Source organism: Pseudorasbora parva, chromosome 19 (genome assembly GCF_024679245.1).
Source record: "Pseudorasbora parva isolate DD20220531a chromosome 19, ASM2467924v1, whole genome shotgun sequence".
Taxonomy (NCBI): domain Eukaryota; kingdom Metazoa; phylum Chordata; class Actinopteri; order Cypriniformes; family Gobionidae; genus Pseudorasbora; species Pseudorasbora parva.
Window position 1 is genome coordinate 2,882,190 of NC_090190.1, and position 14,471 is coordinate 2,896,660.

General features: G+C 38.1%; 1 protein-coding gene across 1 annotated transcript in view; it reads left to right on the forward strand.

The window, feature by feature from the left end:
• The window catches only part of eif3hb (eukaryotic translation initiation factor 3, subunit H, b), a 128,266-nt gene that overhangs the window by 82,001 nt on the left and 31,794 nt on the right, over positions 1-14,471 (forward strand). The window contains exons 4-5 of the mRNA XM_067425405.1: positions 7,571-7,670; positions 11,563-11,712. Of these exons, the coding sequence (XP_067281506.1) occupies positions 7,571-7,670; positions 11,563-11,712 (250 nt within the window). The remainder of the gene's footprint in view (positions 1-7,570; positions 7,671-11,562; positions 11,713-14,471) is intronic.

Here is a 14,471-nt window from a genome sequence, read left to right on the forward strand (position 1 = left end):
CCTACACTGCCTCTACCCCTAAACCTACCCAACACACACACACACACGCACGCACGCACACACTCACGCACACACACTGCCCCTAAACCTACCCATCACAGGAAACATTTTGAATTTTTACTTTCTAAAAAAAACTACTGTCTACTGTCTACTACTGTCTGATTTTTAAGCATTTTGAAAAGTGGGGACATGGGTAATGTCCTCATATTTCACCCTCTCCTGTAATACCTGTGTCATACCCATGGCATTATACACATTTGTGTCCTGATATTTCACAAAAACAAGCACACACACACATAGCATGTTTCAGCACTCAAGCAAAGCTACCCATCACACACACACACACACACACACACACACACACACACACACACACACACACACACACACACACACACACACACACACACACACACACGCGCGCACACTTCTTTCCTACTGCTCTGCTTCTCTCTCTCCATCTCTACCCCAGCGTCTCTTGGCTGTGGACAGCGTTCCCCCCTTGTGTAAACAGGAGGCTGGTGTGTGTAGCAGCCTCGTCTAGACAGGGTTTCCTCCCCTCTGTTTATTTAGCCTGCTATCTCAGAGCTGATGTGTACCTTCAGGAGTGGAGTCAGAGCCGGACAGCCCCTCATCCACTGGCACAGACGACACCCATCCCAGATGTCTAGCTGCGTCTCACACAAACAAATGTTGTGCACTTTTATTCGGCCACCGAAAACGATCTCTGATTACAGCGCGGATTGGATGGAGACGTGAACATAAAACTTTTCTTCACACCACTCCTCCATTCACGCCCCCTGTGCTGATCAGAGGTGGACAGTAACTAAGCACATTTACTTGAGTACTGTACTTAAGTACACTATTTTTTAAGTCTTGAGTTGAATGTAATTTAAGCCAATGTGGTTTGCTGGTTAAAGTTGATTGTACTTCAGTTCAGATTACTTTAAATGTGTCCGTTTCGTGAACTCAAAAGTTCTAAATACTCAAAAAAGTCAATTTAAATGAACTGAAATGGTTAATTTGAGTTGACACCAGTTGATTATTTTGAGCGTTAGGGTTCTGAAAGTTATTACAGAGGAGTTTGGTCATATAAAATTTCTCAGATTTTATTCCAGATTTTTTTTTTTTTTTATAGATTATAGATTTTGGCTTTGACTGTTAATATGCAACAACAACAACAACAGAAACAAACATTTTGAACCCGGCTTTGTCCAATGTTCAGATTTTTGTTCTAGAAATGTATGCAAATGAGTGCATACTTAATTAGATAATACCTCATTTGCATATTTAAACATAACATTTAAAAAAACTTTTAATATATTTTTTTTGGTAACATTTTAGAATAATGGTCCTTAGTTAACATTAGTTGATGTATTAACTAACATGAACTTACTATGAGGACACGTGTTACTGTATAAGTTCATTGTTAAAGTTAGTTAAAGGGGGGGTGAAACACTCAGTTTCAGTCAATCTCATGTCAATCTTGAGTACCTATAGAGTAGTATTGCATCCTTCATATCTCCGAAAAGTCTTTAGTTTTATTATATTTATAAAAGAAATATGGGCTGTACCGAGCCTTTCCGGAAAAAACCGAGCGCCTGGAGGCGTATCGTGTGGGCGGAGCTAAAGAATGACGAACGTGCACAAAGCGGTGACGTCCTCAAGCGTGGAGAAACTCATGGCTATCTCAGCTAATAGATATGATCCAGAATCATTCGGAGGCTGAAATAAATTGAACAGGAGAAACAGCAACAGCAGGACGTCCGTCTCTGTGGTATGGACTGTATTTAGTGGCCTGTCAACATTTGTGTGGGTTTACTCGCAGTTTATGAGGACATGATTCGGTTTATGGACTATTGTCGAAGCATGTGAATGACGAAGCATGCTTTGTGAGAACGCTAGGTTTATGTTAAGGTGGTTTTACAATAATCAAACTGACGCCTATAGTGGTCAGCTAAACAAATGTATTTAAACACACACCATAGATCGCATGCTCCATTGATAAATTAACTAACGTTATACACGATCGTGTCGTTTACTGATGTTTACTCACGTGACGATAGTCAACAGCACAGACATTTGAAGCAGTTTTACTCACCGCCTGTTTCCAAAGCATGACCGTGAACCTTTATCGCTGGGACCGCTCCGTCAAAAACACACTTCTTTGGTAACATTGTTGATTTCGTGAAGTCCAGTGACAGCAGTGACCGTGGAGATCCATTTTTGCGACACGACTGTAGCGATGTTGTGAAGCTTCCCGTCATTTCTGTGTCCAAATCGGTTCAAATGCAGCGCTGCCTTCCCGGAATGCTGTGCTGAAGCGCTGAAGTCGCTTGATGTCACCCATAGCAGGGTATCCGCGGGGTCTTGAAAAGTCTTAAAAGGTGATAAATCAATTTTGGGAAAATTAAGACCCTTATAAAGTATTAAAAAGTCTTATCACGGCTTTATAAAGTCTTACATTTTGAAAGTATTTTGTTCAAGCTTTGTCAAAAGAATTTGACTCCAAAAAGTATTTATGAATATATTTATTTTCATCCCCATAAGTGTTAAAAAACAACTGGGTGCTCAGTCGGAGATCGGCTCGGAGCGCGCGCGCCAGGGATGGACATTAGCACCGCCACCAGCCAAATGCGGCTGATTTTGTGTTGTGGCGGGTAAACTCGCTTCACCTACCGAGCTGTTTCACCTCTTTTTAAACTTTGTTCAGTGCATGCGAGTGCTACCGTATGTGCGCATATAACCAGTCGTTTTCTCCGTCATCACTCGCGTGAAGACGCGCTGTGAGACTCGCGCATGCTGAGAGAAGATCTGACGCTGTGCATCATCCTACAGCGCGTGCTCGTCTCACAGCGCGCAAATATTGAGTTCTCTTTCAAGTCTTGCGCTTACACGGACAAACTCACACAAGAAGTATGTCAACATGTACATCTTGATGAGTATCCTAGCAGACATAGTCTGAATATGCCTTAAGTATGCACAGTCGAGAAAGACGAGCATATCCCTGCATCAGGTCTTAAAGGCGCAGTAGCCTTTACTGCTGCCTGAGGGATGTCCTTATATTTAGTTTGACATTAAACAATGCTCTTGATTGAATAGCTTTTGTACGTTTAATAAGGATTAATCTTTCATTTAAACAGTTAAATATTCAGTTATTTTACATTTGATTACTTTATTCAATTTCTGTACCTTTCTGCAGGCCAGTAGGCATGTACATTATTATTTAATGTACACATGAGTGAGGTCGAGTTAAACATTTTAGTTTAAATTTTATTTTTCGGTTTTCAGCTTTGGTTTCTTCTTTTTTGGTTTCGGCCAAGAATTTTGACTTCGGTGCATCCCATTCTGATAATGTTCTGCTCAGTATGTTGTCAACACGCTTCAAAGATGCCAGAACGAATAGTTTCATTCATGGGACTAAAAACCCCCAAAAAATGGAAGCCATAAAAGACCACAAATCATCGTGAAAATGTCAGTATTTCATTGAGACTTGAGATTAAATAAACTGCTTAAGAATTGTAGAGCTTGTAATATTAATTTTCACATGCAGTTACACATTGTCAGTTAAAAACAAAAAAGTGGCTGGTAAAAACATTGAGTGGAAGACTTTGAAAAAAGTTAATTTTCATCCCGGGCAAGCGCCGTCTACGGGTGACGTCATGTATTTTGCGAAATGTGCAGTTAGGTAATGTGTTGCCCTCCATACGTTGCGAAACAGATATGCAATATAAACAATACAAAATTGGCATACGATAGAGATTTTAAGTCTACATTCGACTACAACTGTTTATTAAAGGTTTGTTGCAGATTAGAACTTGAAGTGCGATGAGGTCTTAGAATATTTTGAGAAGGTCTTTAAAAAGTCTTAAAAAGGTCTTGAAATTAACTTCAGGATTCCTGCATATACCCTGCATAGGAATAAAGTGGAGCGCGGCGCTACAAAAGTGTTCATGGACGACTGGATCTGCTGCACCTGAGAACAGTGTTTATGGCCGTGCATTTCCTCTCTCGCTCTAGTCACGCGCGCGCCCTACCGGGAGAAGAGCCCGTACGGCCCATACAAGGACCTCTCGCTCTATTAACGTCAAGCCGACCCATACTCGAAAAAAACTCTCCGAAACTTGTGAGAAGCCGGAAGGAGTATTTTTGACACAGAAATACTCCATCAAACGTCCAACATTAGTTTTTGAAACTTTGTCTATGTTTAGGATGGGAATCCAAGTCTTTAACAGTGTAAAAAGCTCAGTATGGATGAAACAGCATTTCACCGCCCCTTTAATACAAATCCAACTGTTCGTGGTTTGTTCATGTTTCAGTGCATTAACCAGAGGTGGATAGTAACTAAGCACATTTACTTGAGTACGGTACTTAAGTACACTTTTTGAGTATCTGTACTTTAATTTAATAATTTTTTCTGAAAACTTATGACTGTAAATTCATTACATTTGAAAGACAAATATCGTACTTTTTACTCCACTACATTTCTGTCAAGGTCCTCGAAGTTGAAAGTCGTTTCTGTAGCAGCTCTGAAAGTCAGTGGATGATTTTTTTCTTCTTTAAAAGGTGTTTGGGTTTTTTGCAGAAAGCCTTTCAGGAATCATTTTTATAGCCTAATGTGAAGTTCAATGATTTTCCAGCATTTTTTAAACAGATTTATAGTTTAAAGCAAAATGGAAGACGACGGATGTCAAAATGTTCATTTTGTTGAGTATTCACCTGAACAAAGTTGATTCTGTCTTTAGTGAAGGTGAACAGTGTGAGAATATCAGATGTGTATCAGTGTATTCGATCCGTGCATTCGGCCTTAAAGTGACAGCAGCTTTGTAACTTTTCTACAAGTATTTAAATGAGTTTAAGTTAGTCGTATGCTAGTGTGTCAGATGGAGCATCACTGACTAGCTTAAACCATGATGGCATAATGTGCATTTATACAACAATAATAAAATAATGCGCTGACAAAAAAAAGGAAATTTACTTTTGATACTTAAGTACTTTTGGAAATAAATACTTCTGTACTTTTACTCAAGTAAAAATCAGTTTATATAACTTTCACTTTTAACAGAGTAATATATGACCAGTAGTCCTTTTACTTTTACTAAAGTAATGAAGTTATGTGCTTTGTCCGCCTCTGCTGCTGATCACGGTCTCGTGGTCGTGGTCCACACCGTCTGCAACTTTCCTCAGACTTCGCCCTCTGGCCAGATGTGGATCCCTATCAGAGTGTTTGTTCAGTCTCCTTGTGGTGGCAGGCAGGCGCTCCTCACTAAAAATATATCAGACACCTAGCAGCTGCCAGAATCCCCACCCTGCACAACGCTCTCCACACGAACAATGAAAGCATTCAGAGCGCCGTGGCTCCTCTAGCTCTTGATAGACGGAGTTTCATGTTCTTCAGCCTCTCAGGTGGTGCATGGGGTTTCTTTCTGTCATTCATAAATCAACTCCTAGTATTTATACTATATTCTAAGGCTGTGCGATATTGAAGAAAAATGCGATAGGCAATACCTTGTTAAATAATGTGATATTCAATATGTGATACAATATTGCTATTAGTGTGTAAAATCTATTTAAATTATATATTTTTTAATTATGTAAAAACTGAGAATGACACCATTTTGTGTTTCACATTCGCTCTGGGAAAGGAAAGCATCGCTAAAACCTCTGAAAGTGTCAGCAGTGTTTTAGCATAAATTTGTCACAATCCAATTTTAACATAAATGTCACAAGGAGTTTTAACGTCAAGCAAGTCCCATAAGTAACAGTCGTGTGCCCAGTCTAATCTCTGCTATATGCCGACCTAAAACAGACACTTTTCACAATGTTGAAGTAGCCTATTAAATCATTCAGATATTTCGCACCGCTGCGATATGCGTATTGCAATATGTACATTTTATTTAGTAAACTAATTTCCTTCATTGTATCAACTCAAATTTTTTATTTCAATAAACTCAACATTTTAAGGCAATCATGTTACTTACTCTTTTTAAGTTAAACCAACAACAAATATTTGTTCTTATTTTATTTTTTTTTGCATGAATTAGAGAAAGACTGACACACACACACACACAGTCAAGCATGCATCAGTAACACGTTTGTTGAAGGAAGCGAACACAATAATTAGAGGCCAAGGACCAAAAGCCCACTAGTGAAAAATGCTTGTATGTTTATTTTTGCATTTATTTATTTCATTTCAAATGATATGTAATGAATTTGAGAAATTCTTAGATATAGTTTTTAGTAAATCTTATATGCTTGATGTTATGTTTGTAATGGGTCTAGTAGAAGTAACCAAACCGGTTAATTAGAGGAAGTGGTTCAAGAGTCCCCTAATTTTATTTATTAATTTATTTAGTTAGTGGAAATAAAGAAACCCGTTAATGAGAGTGTCCACCAATGGTGGAGGTCAGGAGGGACATTTCTCATTACAATACAAGTGATTCATTACAGACGATATTGTGATAAAGTTAATACAGGTGCAGGCTAATATATTAAATATAGAAATGTATTTAAAATATTTATTATATGTATTACATTATATTATATTTATTATATTAATTGTTATATTTATTACATTATATTATATTTATTATATTTTATTAATTATATTAAATTCTATTATATATTTATTATTACATTTATTTCTAAAGTTTTTTTAGTTGGACTGATATTATATGTAGAATTTTCTTTTTAAATATTGATTTAAAAATGCTTTATATTCTTCTTATTATTGTTTTTATTTATTCTATTATTTTTATCCATTTATTATAAATTCTTACTACATTTATTTCTAAATGTGTTGTATCAATATATATATATAGTCCACTAGTGAACCATTTATGAAAATGTTGCCTTTCGTTCTTTCGTTCTTTCTTTCTTTCTTTCTTTCTTTCTTTCTTTCTTTCTTTCTTTCTTTCTTTCTTTCTTTCCTTCCTTCCTTCCTTCCTTCCTTCCTTCCTTCCTTCCTTCCTTCCTTCCTTCCTTCCTTCCTTCCTTCCTTCCTTCCATCCATCCATCCATCCATCCATCCATCCATCCATCCATCCATCCATCCATCCATCCATCCATCCTTCCATCCATCCATCCATCCATCCATCCATCCATCCATCCATCCATCCATCCATCCATCCATCCATCCATCCATCCATCCATCCATCCATCCATCCATCCATCCAAGCTTTCATGTTAGCTGTGCCTCAGCAGATCTTGAGATCTCCTGGAGTTGTCTTTAGGTTTTAATGTGTTTGAAGACAGTCAATCATCTTTCCTCAGGGTCTAAATGCGTTTAATATCAGAACGGAGCCGTTCTCTAAACTCTGTCTTTGCATGACAGATAACGGGTAGAGCGGACTCTGGTCGGACTCCCCTGGTAGATTAACATCTGCATCTGTTCAGCGTTGATATGTTCAGTTTCACCGTTCGTACGGGTGTTGAGCAGCCGTTATTGGTCTCTCTGAAGGTTTCTGAAGCTCAGATAGCAGCCGGTGTTGAGCGAGCGGTTAACACTGCGGTTAGTCTTCCGGCTCCAGAAAAGTCATCCATGTTTTGTCTTTGGTTTCTTTCTCTGTAGATCCTAACAAGACGGCCCAGGGCTCTTTGTGTTTGAAGGCCTACAGATTGACCCCCAAACTCATGGAGATCTGTAAAGAGAAGGACTTCTCAGCCGACGGGTAAGCCTTTAAAACATGATAATGAACTTAATGCAGACTATTATATTATATTATATTATATTATATTATATTATATTATATTATATTATATTATATTATATTATATTATATTATATTATATTATATTATATTAATTATATTATATTATATTAATTATATTATATTAATTATATTATATTATATTATATTATATTATATTATATTATATTATATTATATTATTTTTAGTTAAACTGATATTAAATTATATCAGTCCAATATTATTTTCATTTCAAAGTGTTTTATATAATTATTATATGTTATTTATTATATTATATTTTGTTATTTATTTATTATTTATTCAAAATGTTTGATTTTATTAATAGACTTTATATTGTATTGGGGTTGCCCAATTCTAAAAGTATTACATACAATTTTATTTAATTAAAAACAATTATTTATTTATATTATATTATTAATTCTTATATATTCTATTATATGTATTTTTTGAATAATTTTCTGATATTTATTCATAAACATCATATTGTTTTTCTTTTACTATCTATCTATCTATCTATCTATCTATCTATCTATCTATCTATCTATCTATCTATCTATCTATCTATCTATCTATCTATCTATCTATCTATCTATCTATCTATCTATCTATCTATCTATCTATCTATCTATCTATCTATCTATCTATCTATCTATCTATCTATCTATCTATCTATCTATCTATCTATCATCTAGTTTTATATTTTATCTATCTTGTTAAAGCTATTATATATTGTTCCCGATCAAATCTTAATTCGTATTGGTGGATGATGGATTGGTTGAGAGTCCGGATAAAGGGGCCTTGAGTTGGAAAAGACACACACACACACACACACACACACACACACACACACACACACACACACACACACACACACACACTCACACTCACACTCACACTCACACTCACACTCACACTCACACTCACACTCACACTCACACACACACACACATTGTTTTGTTGACTTCATCCTCCTCTCAGAAAGTGCCTTTTGAAATCAGTTGACTAATCAGCCTTGAGTGCTTGCCTAATGGAGCGATTAGTGATGGAGACGAGTTGAAATCATCCACTCATTTAATTAGAGTGATCTGTTCACGTAGCGCCTCTCACGCCGAGGCCCGACCACAAGCAGATCCTAATGACTGATTAGGAAAGAGTGAGAGATAAACTAGAAAGGGTGTTCAAAATAAAGCTAGTTAAAACTCTGAGATTTTGTCTTTTATGTGCAACAAGCAACGGGACATTTTGTCTGTTGATTGGTTTGTTTATTTTGGGTTGCCCCGCCCACTGTGAAATCTCATTTGGAGATAGGGAACGATTAGACAGTGCTCTATATAGGGCATAGGGAACAATCAGACAGTGCTCTATATAGGGGATAGGGAACGATCAGACAGTGCTCTATATAGGGGATAGGGAACAATCAGACAGTGCTCTATATAGGGGATAGGGAACGATCAGACAGTGCTCAATATAGGGCATAGGGAACGATTAGACAGTGCTCTATATAGGGGATAGGGAACAATCAGACAGTGCTCTATATAGGGGATAGGGAACAATCAGACAGTGCTCTATATAGGGGATAGGGAACGATCAGACAGTGCTCTATATAGGGGATAGGGAACGATCAGACAGTGCTCAATATAGGGCATAGGGAACGATTAGACAGTGCTCTATATAGGGGATAGGGAACAATCAGACAGTGCTCTATATAGGGGATAGGGAACAATCAGACAGTGCTCTATATAGGGGATAGGGAACGATCAGACAGTGCTCTATATAGGGGATAGGGAACGATCAGACAGTGCTCTATATAGGGGATAGGGAACGATCAGGCAGTGCTCTATATTGGGGATAGGGAACGATCAGACAGTGCTCTATATAGGGGATAGGGAACAATCAGACAGTGCTCTATATAGGGGATAGGGAACTATCAGACAGTGCTCTATATAGGGGATAGGGAACAATCAGACAGTGCTCTATATAGGGGATAGGGAACGATCAGACAGTGCTCTATATAGGGGATAGGGAACGATCAGACAGTGCTCTATATAGGGGATAGGGAACGATCAGACAGTGCTCTATATAGGGGATAGGGAACGATTACAGTGCTCTATATAGGGGATAGGGAACGATTACAGTGCTCTATATAGGGGATAGGGAACGATTACAGTGCTCTATATAGGGGATAGGGAACGATCAGACAGTGCTCTATATAGGGGATAGAGAACAATCAGACAGTGCTCTATATAGGGGATAGGGAACAATCAGACAGTGCTCTATATAGGGGATAGGGAACGATTACAGTGCTCTATATAGGGGATAGGGAACAATCAGACAGTGCTCTATATAGGGGATAGGGAATCATTAGACAGTGCTCTGTATAGGGGATAGGGAACGATCAGACAGTGCACTATATAGGGGATAGGGAACGATCAGACAGTGCTCTATATAGGGGATAGGGAACGATCAGACAGTGCTCTATATAGGGGATAGGGAACGATCAGACAGTGCTCTATATAGGGGATAGGGAACAATCAGACAGTGCTCTATATAGGGGATAGGGAACAATCAGACAGTGCTCTATATAGGGGATAGGGAATCATTAGACAGTGCTCTATATAGGGGATAGGGAACGATCAGACAGTGCTCTATATAGGGGATAGGGGACGATCAGACAGTGCTCTATATAGGGGATAGGGAACGATCAGACAGTGCTCTATATAGAGGACAGGGAACGATCAGGCAGTGCTCTATATAGGGGATAGGGAGCGATCAAACAGTGCTCTATATAGGAGATAGGGAACGGTCAGACAGTGCACTATATAGGGGATAGGGGACGATCAGACAGTGCTCTATATAGGGGATAGGGGACGATCAGACAGTGCTCTATATAGAGGACAGGGAACGATCAGGCAGTGCTCTATATAGGGGATAGGGAACGATCAAACAGTGCTCTATATAGGAGATAGGGAACGGTCAGACAGTGCACTATATAGGGGATAGGGGACGATCAGACAGTGCTCTATATAGGGGATAGGGGACGATCAGACAGTGCTCTATATAGAGGACAGGGAACGATCAGGCAGTGCTCTATATAGGGGATAGGGAACGATCAAACAGTGCTCTATATAGGAGATAGGGAACGGTCAGACAGTGCACTATATAGGGGATAGGGGACGATCAGACAGTGCTCTATATAGGGGATTGGGGACGATCAGACAGTGCTCTATATAGGGGATAGGGAACGATCAGACAGTGCACTATATAGGGGATAGGGAACGATCAGACAGTGCTCTATATAGGGGATAGGGGACGATCAGACAGTGCTCTATATAGGGGATAGGGAACGATCAGACAGTGCTCTATATAGAGGACAGGGAACGATCAGGCAGTGCTCTATATAGGGGATAGGGAACGATCAGACAGTGCTCTATATAGGGGATAGGGAACGATCAAACAGTGCTCTATATAGGGGATAGGGAACGATCAGACAGTGCTCTATATAGGGGATAGGGAACGATCAGACAGTGCTCTATATAGGGGATAGGGGACGATCAGACAGTGCTCTATATAGGGGATAGGGAACGATCAGACAGTGCTCTATATAGAGGACAGGGAACGATCAGGCAGTGCTCTATATAGGGGATAGGGAACGATCAGACAGGGCTCTATATAGGGGATAGGGAACGATCAGACAGTGCTCTATATAGGGGATAGGGAACACCACCAAACGACCCATACCAAACATTTTCAATATGAATATGTTTACCGTTACTCTCCTAGTGCCTAGTTTGATCACAGTGTTATTTAAAATTTCACTTCCAGATTAGGATGTGTCTGTTTTTTGTGTGTCCAGGCTGAAGAAGGCTAGCGTGGGATTCGAGAACATGTTTGAGGAGGTTCCTATTGTCATCAAGAACTCTCATCTGATCAGTGTTCTGCTGTGGGAGCTGGAGGACAAATCCACCGCAGCAGACAAACACGAGCTCATGAACCTCTCCAGCAGGTCTGACCACACACACACACACACACACACACACACACATGCCAAGTGTTTCCTAATGTGAATGAGGACGAGTGTAAATTTATACTAGCGCTGAGATCTCCCTAATGGTGCTTGCTCACATTAGCAGTAACTCATCTCTGATGAGGACTAATGAGGAAGTCAGTGCCGTCCAGGTGACGTCTGCTTTTAATGGCTTTCATTCTACACTATCTAAATAAAAGCCTTTTGGGGAATCTGTGCAAGGGCCTCAGACTTCTTACCTCGTGAACTTGAAGTGAACATTCAGATATGACAGTTCACAAGCAGCTTTACTCTCCATTCTGACAGAAGCTAGACATCTCTTACCTTTATCTGACAGAGCAAATGTGGGGATGAATTTAAAGACACAATTTCCTGGGCGGGTTTTAGTTTCTAAATTCATCCCTGCTTTTTATGCGCCATCGCTACCGCCGAAACGTCACTTCTTCCGCACACTCTCTGCCTTCAACAGTGACATGTGAAAACATCTGCAGACGGCTATTCAATTATTATTTTTAGTAATGTTCCAGTGTTTAAGAATAATCCATAGGTCTCGGATTGTGTTTTTGAGATTATATTTAAAAGTGATTTTAAATTTTTTATAAATATTTTTTTTTTCCATCTAGGACTAAATTTTAAATAAATGCTTTTCTTTTGAACTTTCTGTTCATCAAGTAATCTTTAATTTATATATATATATATATATATATATATATATATATATATATATATATATATATATATATATATTTTTTTTTTTATTATTTTTTATTATTTTTTTTTTTATTTTTTATTTTTTTTTTTCTTTATACTTTTTTATTTATTATTATTATTATTTTTTATTATTATTTTATGAAATGCTTGGTTCCATTGAAAGTATTTTGAATTGAAGTGGACCTTAATTCAAAAAGTCCTAAACAAGATTTTCAATATTTTATTTTTCTTTAAAGGTCCCGTTCTTCGAATGTTTCGGAAGCTTTGATTATGTTTACAGTGTGCAATATAACATGAGTTCATGTATTTTTCACACAATTGCCTTATCTGTACAGCGCTGTTTCCTCTGTCCTAAAAACGGCCTGATGATTTCCTTGTTCTATGACGTTCCTCCTTCAGAAACACGTAACGAGTTCTGATTGGGCCAGCGCTTCCCGTGTTGTGATTGGACAGCAGCTTAGCGCACTTTGCCCGGAAAGGTCCCGCCTCTTACCATAACGAGAGATGCAAGCGCTGAATGCGCGCTCTTCTCCACGTGGGAGAGCAACGAGACCACGCCCCCTATTTTGCGTGTTCTTGTGGGCGGAGCTTTAGTCAACAGACTAAATTACAGCAGGAAGTGCAGCGGTGTCGTCCAAACCGGCCGCTCGCTGTAGGCTTTGAAAGGGAACTTCTGTTAAATAAAATATCTCGCTTGGCATTGAACTTTGAGCTTTATAATTTTACAGATATTATTTGTGCTCTAACAGCAACATTACACACTAACTAAAGTTTGAAAGATGGAATCGCGAAGAACGGGACCTTTAAATTGTATCTATTTTTTATTTTTTTATTTTATTATTTATATTATTATATGTTTGATTTGAAATGGACCTAAATTCACATAGTCCTAAACAGGATTTTATTTTATTTTATTTTATTTTATTTTATTTTATTTTATTTTATTTTATTTTATTTTATTTTATTTTATTTTATTTTATTTTATTTTATTTTATTTTATTATTTTATTTTATTTTATTTAATACGGGCTAGGTTCCATTCGCAAAGTCCTAGACAAGACTTTAAAAATGTGGTTTCATTTTTTATTTAATTCAATATAATTCCCAACCCTTTTAAATATAAATAATTATTGAAAAGCATTTCAGTGAGTCTCCTGTGACCTTTGGTGAGAGACGGCTGGTGTGAAACACATGTTGAGCTGTAATCTCACTGAGACCCTGCTCTTCTCGTGACTCTTGGCTCTGAGGTTTGATGATGCTCGGTCTGAGTAGTCTTGTGTAAATAGATTAGCCCTGATTTGCATAGATGGGTCATTTTAAAGGGTAAACTTGCAGTTCATGTTGAATCAGTGCGCATGAGGTCAGTCGGCTCAGTTTGGGGATAATAGGCACTTCTATAATAGTCTTAATTATAAAATTAGTTATCATCTAATCCACTTTTTTGAGGAGAGGCAGGATTTACACTCCCGTTCTGCACTGATCCTGTATAGATTTGAATGGTTTTAGTGAGGCTGGTTTTCTGTTTAAAAGAGTGAAATACAACATTGAGAGATAGATGTTAATATAAACGCTTTTGAAGAGGAGCCGGCTCGCTTATGAATAGTTGTTTTCTATAGATCATTGTGCTGGTCAATTTTCTTCTTCAATTCCCCTGTTTGTCATGTCCGGCCCTCAGTGATCTCGCATATGAGACAATACATTCGAACGCTATCAATATTTCACACACTTTTATCGTTTCATTTCTTTTCCGCTCTCATTTTTTCTTAATTTGAATTCACTCGCCATGTACAGCTTGTAAGGATCTGTGGGGAAGGAAGGGGAGGTTTGAGTTTCCAATTATCATTTTAATCTAATAATAATTTCCGACGCAGCTATGCTTGAGATGATGCTTTTTGGGACAGAAACATTCATTTTTTCTGCTGCTTTTTGAATTGTCAAAGGTCCAGGGGTTTGAAGATCTCTCTCAGCTGACTAGAAAGGGAATTTTATCTTTTTTTAATTTGTCTCTCTTTCTTATTTCGGCCCGGC